We start from the raw sequence: 15,069 nt of genomic DNA, 5'->3' as shown, positions 1-15,069 counted from the left end.
TCCAATTATTTAAATCTATATTTGCATAATGAGTGCTTTGTAATTGTGCTCATACAGTTCCGGTGTGTGTCTGGAAAGGTGGATAGAATTTTTCTTTCTTTTTCTTCTTACTAGGCTTTATTGGTAACAGACAGAAATGCTGATGATTCATGTGGGTTTATTTTATGTTCTGCAACTTTGCTAAAGTTGTTTCAATTAGTTTTTTAGTTGATCTCTAGGGATTCTCTAAGTAAACCATCATATATCATCACCAAAACTAGTAATTTTGTTTCCTCCTTGTGTATGTTTATTCTCTCAATTAGTTATTTTTAAGGATTATTTATAGTTTTTTTAGTCTGATGAATAAAAATATGTTCTTTATGATTTATTCAATAACTTTTTTACTTAAACAAATAAAATTCCCTGGGCACACATCCTAATGAAATATGTTCTATACACCTATTTTACTAACATACAATTGGCAATGTTTCCTATGGATTACACGTTAAAGGGAGTAACAAATAATTCAATTATGTCCCACAATGGACTCCTTGGAAAAAGCTAAAAATGGTGTGGTTACAGAATATAAAAGATTATAATATGAAAAAAAAATTAGGAAAGCACAGCTTTTGTGAGAGGAGGGGTAAATTCTTAACTAAACAAGGCCTTTGAATTATACGAAATTAAAAAGCTTTTGCACAAATAATAATGATAATAACAGATAGCATTTATATAGTGCTTTAAGGTTTGCAAAGCACTTTTAAATACAATGTTGTCTTCACAACAAGCTGGGAGATAGGTGCTATTATTTCTATTTTATTTTTTTAAATGCTATTCCTATTTTATAGATGAGGAAACTGAGACAGGGAGACACTAAGTAACTTGCTCAGGGTCACATAGCCAGTTAAGTGTCTGAGGCCAGACTTGAACTCAGGAGTCTTTTTGATTACACTGTCCCACCTAGCTTAGACAAAATTAATGTAGCTAAGATAAGAAAGAAGAAGGGGGTGGCTAGGTGGCACAGTGGATAAAGCACCGGCCCTGGATTCAGGACGACCTGAGTTCAAATCCGGCCTCAGACACTTGACACTTACTAGCTGTGTGACCCTGGGCAAGTCACTTAACCCCCTTTGCCCCCCCCCCAAAAAAAAAAGATAAGAAAGAAGAGCATCTACTGGGAAGAAAATCTTTGCATCAAATCTCTCTGATAAGGGCATGATGTGCAAAGTGTGTAGAGAACTGACAGAAACATTAAAACTAAAAGCTGAGGATAAGTGGTCAAAAGAATTGCACACAATTAACTACCATATTCAAGATAGTTCCAAATTACTAGTAATCAGAGAAACGAAAATAAAGAAAAAGTCTGAGGTTTCATCTCACATGTAGCAAATTGGCAAAGATGACAAAAGATGGAAAGAATTAAAGTTGGAAATGCTACAAGAAGGTGCGCATGCAGTTGTGAATTGGTTCAATTATTCTGGAAAGCAATTCAGAATTAAGAAATAAACTTAAAAATAACTAAAACATTCAAAAATAAATACAATTAAATAAATAAAAATAGTTCATGTGCTTTGATTCAGAGATTCTACTACAAGGCACATGCTCCTGAAAGATCAAATACAAAAAGATCCCCCCCACACCAAAATATTCAAAGCATTTTTTGTAGTAGTAGCAAAAAAACTGGAAGTAAAGTTGATGGCTAAACTAAGTTTAGTATATGAATGTAAGGGGAAATCTGCACTGAAGGGAGTGGCAAATATAAAGAATTTCAGAAAAATATAAAAAATCTCATATGGACTTAAAAATGAAGAACCAAGAAAACAATATAGATGCTGACTATAATAATAAAAAATAAAGAACAATAAAAGGAAACTAAAAGCTGTGTAATTATACTGACAGTGAGATAGGGCATCTTCCACCTTTCTTTACAGAGGTAGGGTTCTATGGATGTGAAATATAGCATATACTAACAGGTATGGTTGATGTGTTTGGAAATTTTGCCAAACTGCCTCCATTTTCATTCTTTGTTATAAGGGATGAAATTTTGGGTAGGGGGTAGGGGAGGATATATTCAGAAATGAAAATGATATAAAAAGCAAGTATATGCATAATTTTTACATTGACTTTATTTTTAATTAAAAAAATTATCTTATTGCTTTTCACTAGTATTTTATTGACATGTAAAGTCAAATTTGCCGGGTCCAATTTCCCCATTTCTGAAGGCACCAACTTGGTTTTAAACAGTTGTCAACTATTTATATAAAAATATTTATAGGGGGCAGCTAGGTGGCACAGTGGATAAAGCACCAGCCCTGGATTCAGGAGGACCTGAGTTCAAATCCGGCCTCAGACACTTGACACTTACTAGCTGTGTGACCCTGGGCAAGTCACTTAACCCCAAATGCCTAAAAAAAAAAATATTTATAGGAGCTTTTCTTGTGGTGGCTAAGAATTGGAAATCAAAGGAATGCCCACCAATTGGGGAATGGCTGAACAAGCTGTGGTATATGATGGTGATCGATTATGATGGTGCTATAAGAAATGACAAACAGGATGATTTCAGAAAGGCCTGGAAAGACTTGTATGAATTGATATATAGTAAAGTGAGCAGAATCAAGAGAATGCTGTACAGAGACAGAAATACAGTTTGATGAACTGTGAATGACCTAACTATTCTCAACAATACAATGATCCAAGATAATCCCAAAGGACTATTGATGAAACATACTATCTACCTCAAAAGAAAGAGCTGATATTGTTGGAACACAAACTGAAGCATGCTATTTTTCACTTTCTTTCATTTTTCCCCTTTTATTCAAGTTTTCTTGTACAAAGTGACTAATATGGTAATGTTTTATGTAATCATACATGTATAACCTATATCTGATTGATTACCACCTATGGAAGAAGAGAGGAGAGGGAGGGAAGGAGGGACAAAAATTAGAACTCAAAACTATAAATAAACATGTTTATTACTTAAAAAAATAAACAGTTGTCAAAGAATGCCAGCTGTTCATAACTTAAGGTTAGGGAGATAAGCAAACATTTAATCTTTATGAAGTTTCCAAGTTCCTTAAAACATAATATTCTATGTAAGGAGTATGTCCTTAGGAATATATTTTTCAAAAAGCTTTGGAAAAAACCCACAGAAGAATGTGCTGAAAAAAAAAGCTTTGGGCTAGATTTTCCAGAGAACTCAGAGTATGGTTATATTCCTGGGCAAGGACTCTGATAATGTCTAGATTCAATATGTGGTTTGAATAGATATTATCACAGGATAATCACACTGAATCTGAGTATAGCAAAGAGGGGTACTACATTTCAGAGCCCTCACTCCATTTTTGATTAAGGCTAATATCTTAATAACAAGCTAACTAAGGAGCTGTAAATTCTGGTAGTACTTAGAGTTAAAAGAAATCTAGAATTATACCGTGCCACCTTCAAAAGGATTAGTTTTAATCGTATATAATAAACACACTGAGGACCCTGAGGCTTGAGTGGAAGTCTCAGTGGAGTTAGCATGTGGCCTTTCTAGTTCATGTATATATAATGCCACCAATAATGATACCATCTGTGCCTGCTTAAGTTTGAGTAAAAGTCACACTTATTTCTTGATCCATGCTTTGGAATTTCAGAAGATGGAGAAGATGAGCAGACACAACTGGTAAGCTTCTTGGCTGGCAGATCAGTTGAAGGAGGCTTAACATCAAGCAATGGACTCAGTTTAGATGAGCTCCAAAAGGAAAAAGTAAGAGCATAACTTTGTCAAGAACTCCACTGAGGGGAGAAGCATGCTATGAAGTCTTGGTGCTCAGGGAAAGCACAAAGTAGTGAATACCAGTGCAGAGCAATCCCATAATAAGTACTTCAGAGATTAGGAAATTTGCTGATCTAGAACACAGTCCCAAAGAATGGTTGGAGTCCATCCAAAATGATATATTGCAGGGGGCGGCTAGGTGGTGCAGTGGATAAAGCACTGGCCCTGGATTCAGGAGTACCTGAGTTCAAATCCAGCCTCAGACACTTGACACTTACTAGCTGTGTCACCCTGGGCAAGTCACTTAACCCCCATTGTCCCGCCAAAACAAACAAACAAACAAAATGATATATTGCCTAGAGGGTAATTAGTTGGACTCCTTGGCAACCAGGAGGAGAGAAGAAATGGAGAACCAGCTAAGAAAAATCTTAGGATGGCCCTTCTACCAATTGCAGATGGATGACTGGAGCCAGATGATGGTCCATGGAAAGGTTCCAAGTAAATTCAGATGATGAGGAATCTATAGGTTAGTACCTTCTCAAGGGACAGAAAACCATGGGGTCTTCTAACCACCTGTGCCACTGCTGAGATGAGAAAGAAGGGATGGATCCAGTGGCTGCCCTTTTTCTGCTTAATACTCTAATTCTGAGAGCACCAAGGAAGAAGAGCCACATACAGAGGCACCAGAGTTAATTCATTAGGTGCTAGTTAGCAGTGGGCAACTACAGCCTGGTCAAGACACAGAAAGTCGGTGGGTCTGAGGATCCAAAGGTGGCAGAACAGACAGTGAGTCACTATGGGAGTGGCTGGACCATCTGGCCAGTGATCTGGCTTATATATGATGTCCTATGGATAATGAGAAAGGAGGTTGTACAAATATACCTGTAAGTCAGACAATGCCTATTCATGGAGAGTATGCAGTGTCTATTTTGTGTGTGACTTTAGCATATGATATTACGTACTACATTAATAACTTGATATGTCACACTGTGGGGCATGTGTTATGTGACCCGTATCTGGCCTACTGTATACAATTTTGCTACATGTTTTTGCATGTGACCTATTTATCTGATGTATTGGATACAGCCCTGATGTGGAGGTCGTGACAATTACCTGTGACTGCTTAGATGCCATTTAGTGAGTCTATGGAGAAATCTGACAAGACTGCAAAGTTCTACAAATCTGTCATTCCATTTCCCACAAGGCTTGAAGCCAAAAAAGCACCTCCCAGGGGGTGAGCTGTCCAAGGATCCCATGTGGTCTCATCATGAGGTGAGGCCTTATTGGAGGGAGCTCATTCTGTTGTCTGAATCATCATCATCCCCTGCAAAGGACAATGCTGACCCAAACGAAAGGATGGATTCAAACTAGGCCCATGACAACTGCTTTCAATTTCATCCCAGCTGAAAGGCGAACTCTAAATGGGCAGCTCCAACTTTGCTTCCCAAATACTCACTTGTACTCTCCAAAAAACTGTGAGATGCAGCCTCTCTCTCGGCCACAGGGTAAATGGAAGTTTCTTCGGCACCTTTCCTTCTGGCAGAAGATGGCAGCTCCCTTTTTCTTGCACACAAAGCAGGTCTGTAATTGAGACCCCAGACAGTGCTCACAGCCCCAGAAAAGAGGACCGTGGCTCCCAGCACATTTGTAAAGAATGGCAGTCTCAGAGAGCAACAGCCCTGGCTTCCCCTGCCCCGGGGAGGGGTGGGGCACCTATGAAAGCTCCAGGGCCCGTTTGCATTAAAGGCTGCTCCCCCCTCAATTAGGACCTCCAGCCCACCAGAGTCTGGAGCAGATGGGGAAGCCACTGTGTCTAACCCAGACCCTAAGCACCCAGAACCCAACAGACACAGGAAGACAGGACAGAGAAGGGGGAAGGGGCCCTTGTTTTCAGGGTTTCTAGCCTTCCTAGCAGCACGGCTTGTCTCCTTTTTGATGTCCTCAGGTAAGAATCCATGGAAACCATCACTGGCCCGGCCCCGCTGGGGCAGCCCACTGGAAAGAATCTGAGGGACGGTAGAACAGATAGACTACAGTCACCAATGAAGAGCAACACAGCAAGATTTAGTGGTGAGTTTTATTTTTATTGTATATAATGGTACATAGTAGTGCATATGTATATAACACTTAAAGGTTTATAAAGCACTATCCTCAAAATAATCCTAAGAATGAGCAGTACCAGTATAGCTCTTATAATACCCATTTCACAGATGAGAAACTGAGGTACAGAGAAGTCAAATCATTTGCTCAGTATCATGTAATTAATAAAATGTCAGACAGAGGACTCAAACTCAAGTCTTCTGATTCCAAGGCAAGTAGATTTTCCACCACTACTTAAACTGAGGGGGAAAAACACTACACCAAACTACTGTAATGGGGTCAAGCATATGAGACAGGTGAACAAAGTAAGGAATAACAAACAGAAGCCACTGGAAACCTAAAGGTGGGGAGGGACTATACTCACAAGACAGAAATAATGGATACGGAGGTTATCTCTTTGCAAAAATTCCCCTAACTTTTCAGGATCTCCTGGTTCTTGGAGGCACATTCGGCAAACTAGAAGAAATCAGGCAAGAGGAATTAGCCTAGAATGCAAATCTGACTCAAGGGAAGAGCCATAATTTTAGGATGAAGTAGGTAGGATTTTACTCTGAGGCAGGTCGTTTAGGGAGCACAAAAGTTAATCAATGCATTTTTCCCTGATGGTACAAGTTTTTAACACATGTACAATTTCTTTTTTTTTTAAATGAAATGTATCATTGATACATTTAAAATTTTTTAAAAAAAAATTTCATTGATGCATTTTTTAAACACAATGACCACTTCTCTAATAACCTCTACCATTTTGGAGTTTCAGACTGTACTTATAATTCTAATGGTATAGGGAAGTACCAATAAAGAAACAGCATTTTTATATGGATTGAAGACATATAACTTAAAAAGAAGAGTTGTCTGGGACATTGAGGAGATGAATAACTCTCCCAGGTCAGTATGTCAGAGGCAGAATTTGAACCTGGACCATCCAGACACAAGCATGAACTCTCTATCCCTTTTAGTCCAACTCTGTGATTTCACTGTCATATGGGCACTCCAGGTTAAGAGACTCCCTCTACCTATGCAGAGTAGCCACTCTTAGGCAATTTATAGCCTAAAAATGAACAACTATCAGTCCTCCCTTACAACTTTTTTAAACAGCTAAGCAATGCCCTACTCCCACTCCCCAAGGAGCTCTAAAATTATTCTCAATAGAAAGACAACATAAGAATAACGTGCTCTTTCTGCACAGAGAAACAACTCAATTTTGTGTTTAATTAGCAAGAATAATTAAACTAGAAGTTAGTTACCAAATGGCCTGCTGCTGAATAACAATCGTTATTTGTTACACATAGTTTTAGTAAAAAAGCCTGGGATTTCAATGGTGAGGGAATTCATGTGGAAATTCCTTTCACCAACATAGCCTGACAACTCGACTTAAGAATGACTTTGACTCTGAGGGCTTCCTGTTTGTCCAGGGTCAGAGGCAGAGCTTGAACCCAAACCGCTATCCACTTTACCACCCTGACTCTCTTGCCCAACAGAATTCTATTAGTTTGAGCATGTGTCCTATGGAATTTTAGAAGTCTCTTTCACTTTTCCATAGCTTGTGGATAAAAATGGTTGGCAACACAACAGAATAGAGGTATTGGTACATATGGATTCTGTATGATCTTTGAAAAATGTTGGAAGAGTGTGAGGAAAGACCTATTCCAGCTCAGACAGGCTGGAAGATATATGGTAATTATGTATGAATGAATGACTGAAAAAGCATTTATTAAGTCTAAATGCTAGAGATACAAATAGAAGCAAGTAAGCTGATTGCTACCTTCAGGTAGTTTACATTATTAAGAAAAATTATTCTGGACTTACATACCAAAAAGAACATTTCCATATACACAGAACACAAAAAGATTCTGCATGAAACCATGCATCTCCATTTCACATTGCTTGCTTTTAAAAATAAGTATACAATAAATTCTACATGTTACTTTCAAAACTGTCCTGTTTGGCCTTCTGAATTGCCTTTTATTCTCTTCTGTGCATTTTAAAATATGTTGCAATGTGGGTGGGTTTTTTTGGGGGGGAGGGATATCACTATTGCTATCTACCCCTCTTCACAGGGAGAAAGGCAAAAAAAAAAAATCCTTGCAACAAATAAATGTAATCAAGCAAAATTAATTCATACAGTGGTTGTGTCAAAAATATGTCTCCTTATCTTTTATCCACTATAACTTTGTCAGAGATGGGTGACAAGCTTCATCATAAGTTCTCTAGAGATACGGCTGGTCAATACTTTGATTGGAGTTCTTAAACCTTTCAAAGTTGTTCAGTGTATAAATTTTTCTCCTGGTTCTGATCACTTCACTGTGCATCAGTTCATACTATTTAAGATTCTCTGAAAGCATTTTTTTTTTTTTTTAGTGAGGCAATTGGGGTTAAGTGACTTGCCCAGGGTCACACAGCTAGTAAGTGTTAAGTGTCTGAGGTCGGATTTGAACTCAGGTACTCCTGACTCCAGGGCCGGTGCTCTATCCACTGTGCCACCTAGCTGCCCCAAAGCATTTCTTATGAAACGATAATATTCCATTACATTCATAGGCCATCTATTCAGCTACTCACCATTTGTCTAAGGGAACAATCTAAGGCACCCCATTAGATTCTAGTTTTTTCCCCTTTTAGTATCAGGAAGTTTGTTTTGCTTGTACTTTGCCCTTTGGTCCTAATAGAACTATATAGTTTTCATTTATGATTTTTAAAAATATAGTTTTGTAGGTTATGTTTTATTCCAGTGATTCTTAAATTATTTCTCCTTAACCTGTTTTCCAGGTTTTTTAAAAATGCCAGATAGATTACATTTTCTTCTTCTTCTTTTTTGGCAGGGCAATGAGGGTTAAGTGACTTGTCCAGGGTCACACAGCTAGTTAAGTGTCAAGTGTCTGAGGCCAGATTTGAACTCAGGGGGTCCTGAATCCAGGGCGGGTGCTTTATCCACTGCGCCACCTAGCTGCCCTATTTTCTTCTTTTTAAAAAATCTTTTGATTTTGTTCTCTCATGGAGTCATTGATTTCTATCTCTTCTAGTCTAGTTTTCAGGGATTCCATTTTTGAATAAAGTTTACCACTTCTAAGCAACTTATTCTTCCAATTCTTTCCTCAAGATTAAAAAAAACAAAAAACAAAAAAAACCTCTTGCTTCATTTTTTCTAGGTATTCACATGGTCTTCACAGAAAATGCATTTTTTCTTTGGGTCTTTACAGATGTTATAAAGTTAGATTTGGAAGATGTTTATAGGTTTTTTAAACTAACCTTTTTTCCCAGCTTGAGTTCCTTAATTAAGGCACTGTGTTCTGTCCCCTGATGTTCCTTTGAATTGGGTGATCAGCATTACCTGATCTTGCTCTGGGGTACCTGAGTTGTTGAATTCTACCTCTTAGGTTTAGGGTCACCCTAGATCTTTGAGGTTCAGAGTGCTAGATTTTCAGGATCTTGTCTGACACCTCAGGAAAGAATGCTAAGGATCTTAAAAGTTCCTGGGGCTTTGGTGTCCTAGACTGAATGATGGTCAATATTATCCTGGTTGCTTTCCTTTGCTATTTCATAGGACCTCTAAGCCTCCTTGTGGCTTTCTCAGAAGAACTTGCTGCCTCTAGACATAGTGCCTTCAGGCTATACATGTCCTGTCTCTAGTCTAAGAATCCACTTTCCTTGAGGGGGGCTCTTTTTCTTCTTACTCATGGGCTTTTGACTCACCTTTTGTGAAATTTTGGGATGGAAGTCACTATAGTTTCTCAATAGAGTTATTATTTGGTCAGATGAAAACTTCTAGGTTTTGCTGGAATATGCTGGACTGCATGCTTCTGTTTAGGAAGCCATACTAGTTGTAAATTTGTCTTACATTCTAATTAGAGAAGACAATATATGTTGCTACAGTTGGATAGGGTTGAATGGGAAAGGACAGACTAGAGCCACAAGCAGTATGGCATGGATATATCTGGAAAATGTCATGAGACAGATCTAGAGACCATGAGACCTCAGTGTAGATAAGATGACAGTTCATCATTCAGAGGTTACCTCTGAATGGTTACATGATGTAACTCAGAGGTTAGTTACATCATTCAGTTGGTCTGAAGTTGTCAAGTGACAAGCACTATTCTTCAATGCCTCTGTCAAGTATTTGGGTCACATAGTGTCTCAGCAGAGGGCAAGTACAAATCTGAGAAGCAAGTAATGATCGTCAGCTGGCGACATCTGAAGAATCTTTGAAAGTTAAAGACTTCTCTAGGAAGGAATGGTTATAATCAGAACTTATAAAGAACTATGCTATCATCTCAAAGCCTCTAAATGATCTAACTTATATTTGGTTGAGATTGAAAAGCACCATAATCAGAATGGAAAAAAGGGGCAATCTGAAGCTTTCAAAACTGTTCACAGATTGCTGGGATGAGAACCATGAATAGGCTGTTAAGGCTGTGATCAATTGCCTCATGCATGTACTAGTGGTGGTTTATGCAAATCCAAGTAAGCCTCTTTTCTTATACACTAAAGTCTTTCCGGTGATCTATAGTGGGAGGAAGAAGGGGAAATATGGCAAAGCCCTTAACAACTTTATTTTTTAATAAATTATGTGGTTACAGAATGGATTGCCTGCACAATGTAAAGTTAAAAGGTTATCTTTTCAAGGAGAGGAGAGGGGACAGAGGGGGAGAATTTGAAACTCAAAATTAAAAAATAAGAATGTTAAAATTTTGTTTTTACATGTAATTGAGAAACAAAAGTTTAAAAAATATGGAATCAGGGATGGTTACATCCACACCATAATCTGCAAAAGTTTGGAATGGAGGGTAGGGGTAGGGGAAACTAAGAGTTTATAGGCTGGGGTGGGGGTGGGGCGGAGCCAAGATGGTAGAGGAAAGACATTAAACACGCAGAGCTCCTGATACAATTACCCCAAAAACAGTAATAAAAGAACCCCTGGAGCAGAAAAACCCACAAAAATATGGGCTGAGATTATTTTCCAGCTATAGATAGATTAAAGGGGGCCATGCTGGACTACGAGTAAAGTCCAACCCTGTGATCACACCAACAGAGACCCCAGGCACACCAGAGGAATTTACCCCAGAGCCTCTAGAATCAGTCGCAGCACCAGTGTCTTCTGGATCTGAGCGTGTGGTCAGGTGAGAGGGCTGAACAGCTGGCTGGGGGAGAGGGGAGAAGTGCAGAGTTATCAGTGGGACCTAGGGGGGAATTTGGCTGTCCCACCCCAGCGAGGAACCAGGAAGAAATCCTGAGTGGCAGGAGGACCAGGTGGGGGAGGGGCGCAGGCTCTTCGAAGCTAAAAAACAACCACAGCGTTCTGCTGGCTGGTTATCTAGAAAGTTGGCTTGAGGTTATCTTCAGACCAGAGAACAGGCCAGGCAAGACAAAAATCTGCCCTCTCTCAAACCAAAACACCTGGGACCCTAACCGAGAAGCAGGGCTCCCTAGTGTGGAATTTAAAGTCAAGTAAAAGATGAGCAAGCAAAGAAAGTTCAGAATTATAGAAAGTTTCTTTAGTGACAAGGAAGATCAAGGTGCACCCTCAGAAGACGAAATCAACCACAGGGCCCCTACACCCAAAGCTTCTAAGAAAAATATGAACTGGTCTCAAGCCATGGAAGCTCTCAAAAGGAACTCTGAAGAGAAAGTAGGAGAGATAGAAGGAAGATGTAGAGAGGGAGGAAATAATGGAAAGAGAAATGAGAGTGATGCAGGAGAGTCATGAGAAAAAAGTCAACAGTTTGAAAAGTCAAATGGAAAAGGAGATTAAAAAAGCTGTCTGATGAAAATAATTACCTAAGAATTAGGATTGAACAAATGGAAGCTAGCGACCTTATGAGAAATCAAGACATGGTAAAGCAAATACAATTGAATGAAAAAATAGAGGACAATATGAAATATTTCCTTGGAAAAACAGCTGACCTAGAAAATAAATCCAGGAGAGATAATTTGAAAATCATTGGACTACCTGAAAACCATGACTAAAACAAGAGCTTGGACACCATCCTCCAAGAGATTGTCAGGGAAAATTGCCCTGATATTCTGGAAGCAGAGGCTAAGGTAGAAGTTGAAAGACTCCACTGATCACCCCCTGAAAGAGATCCCAAAAGGAAAACCTCCAGGAATATTATAGCCAAATTCCAGAATTCCCAGGTCAAGGAGAAAATATTGCAAGCAGCTAGAAAGAAGGAATTCAAATACTGTGGAGCTCCAATAATGATAAAGCAAGATCTAGCAGCATATACATTAAAGGACCGGAGGGCATGGAATATGATATTCCAGAGGGCAGAGGAACTGGGACTACAGTCAAAAAATCACATACCCAGCAAAACTGAGTATAATCTTTCAGAGGAAAAAATGGGACTTCGATGAAAAAGAGAACTTTTAGGCATTTGTGATGAAAAGACCTGAACTGAATAGAAAATTTGACTTTCATATACAAGACCCTGGAGAATCATAAAAGGTAAACAAGGAAAAGAAATCATGAGGGACATTAAAAGGTTAAACTGTTTACATTCATACATGAGAAAATAATGCTTCCAACTCATAAGAACTTTTTCAGTAAGGAATATACAGAGGACACAGGTCTGAACTGAATATGAAGGAATGGCATTTGTAAAGCATTTATTTTTTCTGTATACATGTTCTTTGTGGAGCAAACAGGGGGGGTTGTCTAGTGTCTGGAGCTGGATTTGGGTGCTGGGCCTCCTGGGCCTAGGGCTGGTGCTTTGTCCACTTTGCCACCTAGCTAACCCATGATGACATCTTTAAAATAGGGTTGAGGGGTAGGAGGAATAGACTGGGGGAGGGGAAAGGGGAGAGATAGCTCACATGAAGGAAATAAGAAAAAAGCTTATGGAAAGGAGGGGAAGAGGGGGAAGGAGTGGGGGAGTGAGTGAACCTCACTATCATCAGAATTGGCTCAAAGAGGGAATAACATACATACTCAAGCAGGTATAGTAATATACTTTTGCCCTGAGGAAAAGTGGTAGGGGAAGGGGGGGGAGAAGAGGGGAAGGAGGGAAGGGAAGTTTGGGAGAGAGAGCTGTAAAAAACAAAACACTTTGTAGGAAGGTGAAGATGTTGTGCATAACACCACATGTATGACATATATTGAATTGCTTGATGTCATAGGGAAAGTTGAGGAGGGAGGAAGAAAGAAAGATTTAGAAAACAGAATTAGCTCAAAGGCCTTAACCTCATCAGAATGGGCTCAAGGAGGGAATAATACACACACCCAATTGGGAAGAGTAATGTATTTAACCCTATAGGAAAGTAGGAGAGGAAAAGGATAAGGAGGGAAGGGTGAATGAAGGGAGGGTAGAGTGGGGGAGGGGGCAGTCAGTAGCAAAACACTTTTGAGGAGGAATAGGGCAAAATAAGATAGACGATAGAGTAAATATCATTGGAAGGGAATGGGATGGAGGGAAATAGTTATGATGATTGACTACAATGTCAAAATATATGGTACCTCTTCTGCTGGGCTATTGTGAAGAAAATTCTTTGTCAAGTTAAAGGTACTATGTAATAATTATGATGAAGAGGATGCTATCAGAAAAACCTGGAAAGACCCATATGAACTGAAGCAGAGAGAAATATACTGTATACAAAATAACAGCATTAGTGTAAGATGATCTGCTGGGAAGCACGTGGTTATTTTCAGCAAGGCAATGATCCAATATAACTCTGAAGAACTTATGAAAATTTCAGTCCATCTACAGAGAAAGAATTGATGGTATCTGAAAACAGACTGAAACACATTTTTTTTTTTGACAATTCCTTAATCTGAGGTTTTGTTTTTATGTTTTCTCTCACAACCTAGCTAATATAGAGTTTTTTCCATATACTCATGTATAATTTATATTGAATTGCTTGAGTTCTTGGGGTGGGGGTGGGAAGGGAGAGAGGAAGAGAAGTTGGAACCAAAGTTTTAAAAAAATTGATGTCAAAATTTGCTTTTACATATAATTTGGAAAATAAAATTCTTAAAAAAAAAAAAGAGTTTATAGGTTGAGAGACCACCTGCTGGACAGCAGGAATTCTACAGCACAGAATCTTCTGACAAAAGCACTGGGCTGGTTGAGTGTAGTGCCATCAGATGGCACTATAAATAAATGATATAACACTCCCTAATGCAGCACCTAAAGAGTTATCAGGAATACCCCCCCAAAGTGTACACAAACTCTATACCAATGTCATAAGGGAGGGTGTACAAGGAAATGGTTGTGGTGGCCAAAAATATGAGATATTGACACAAACTGAAAAAGGCTTTGGCGCTTGCAAGTATATTTAAGTGTATAAAATGGAAGGAACTAAGAACAGTGCCACTTAATTTTTTTGTTCAAAAAGATTTTCAATTTCATGTAATTAAAATTATCTGTTTTATTTTTTGTGATTACCTCTGTCCTTTGCTTATCCAGAATTGTAAGATAATGCAATTCATTTACATTAAATTTATGTATGTAAGAAGCTGAATATTCACTTGGAACTTATTGCAGTATATCCTTAATTTTTACAATTGCTTTCAAGATTTCCAAGCAGTTCTGATTAAATAGATATTTTTTCCATATGTTGTTTATTATTATTCTTAGGCTTCTTGAACACTAAAGTTACTGAATCTGATGGTTCCTGATTCTTGCTTATGGAGAATATGCAAGTTGGGGGGGCAGGGCAGAGTCCATCAGGCTCTGTCCTGGTTCCTCTTTCCTTCTTCCTCTACATTATTTCACTTGGTTATCTCACCATCTCCCATGATTTCAATGATCATGTCTATGCAGATGACTCTTAGTTCTACTTGCCTAGTCATAACCTCTCTCCTTATATCTCCAACTGCTTTTTTAGACATCTTGAACTGAATGTCTCTGACATTCTCTGACTATGTCCAAAACTTGTCATCTTTCCCTCCAAATCCTCTGCTTTTCCTAACTTCCCTCTTACTGTTGAAGGTATCTTTTCAATCACTCAGGCTTGCAATCGAGGTGTCATCATTGACTCCTCATTCTCTCATCCCCATCTGCCATATCCAATCAGTAGTCAAGTCCTATTATTCTTATTATTCTAACATCTCACATATACACATCCTTCTCCTCTGATGTTGCCACCATCCTGGTTTAGGCCCTCATCACCTCACACATGGACTACTACATATCTGTTAATTGGTTTCCCTGTCTCAAGGCTCTCCTTACTCTACTCAACTGTCAATGGGATGTTCCTAAAGCACAGGTCTGACCCTATCACTATCCCTCCTCCCATTCAATAAA

At 38.8% G+C, this 15,069-nt stretch overlaps 1 protein-coding gene across 1 annotated transcript in view; it reads right to left on the bottom strand.

Moving 5' to 3' along the window:
- PHF7 (PHD finger protein 7) overlaps positions 1 to 15,069 on the bottom strand; it is a 44,072-nt gene that overhangs the window by 8,356 nt on the left and 20,647 nt on the right. Inside the window, exons 3-5 of the mRNA XM_043966406.1 lie at positions 6,201 to 6,292; positions 5,641 to 5,742; positions 5,193 to 5,317 (exon numbers count right to left, since the gene is read on the bottom strand). Coding sequence (XP_043822341.1) covers positions 5,193 to 5,317; positions 5,641 to 5,742; positions 6,201 to 6,292 — 319 coding nt within the window. The remainder of the gene's footprint in view (positions 1 to 5,192; positions 5,318 to 5,640; positions 5,743 to 6,200; positions 6,293 to 15,069) is intronic.

Source organism: Dromiciops gliroides, chromosome 1 (genome assembly GCF_019393635.1).
Source record: "Dromiciops gliroides isolate mDroGli1 chromosome 1, mDroGli1.pri, whole genome shotgun sequence".
Lineage (NCBI taxonomy): Eukaryota > Metazoa > Chordata > Mammalia > Microbiotheria > Microbiotheriidae > Dromiciops > Dromiciops gliroides.
This window is presented reverse-complemented; position numbering and strand designations above follow the sequence as displayed.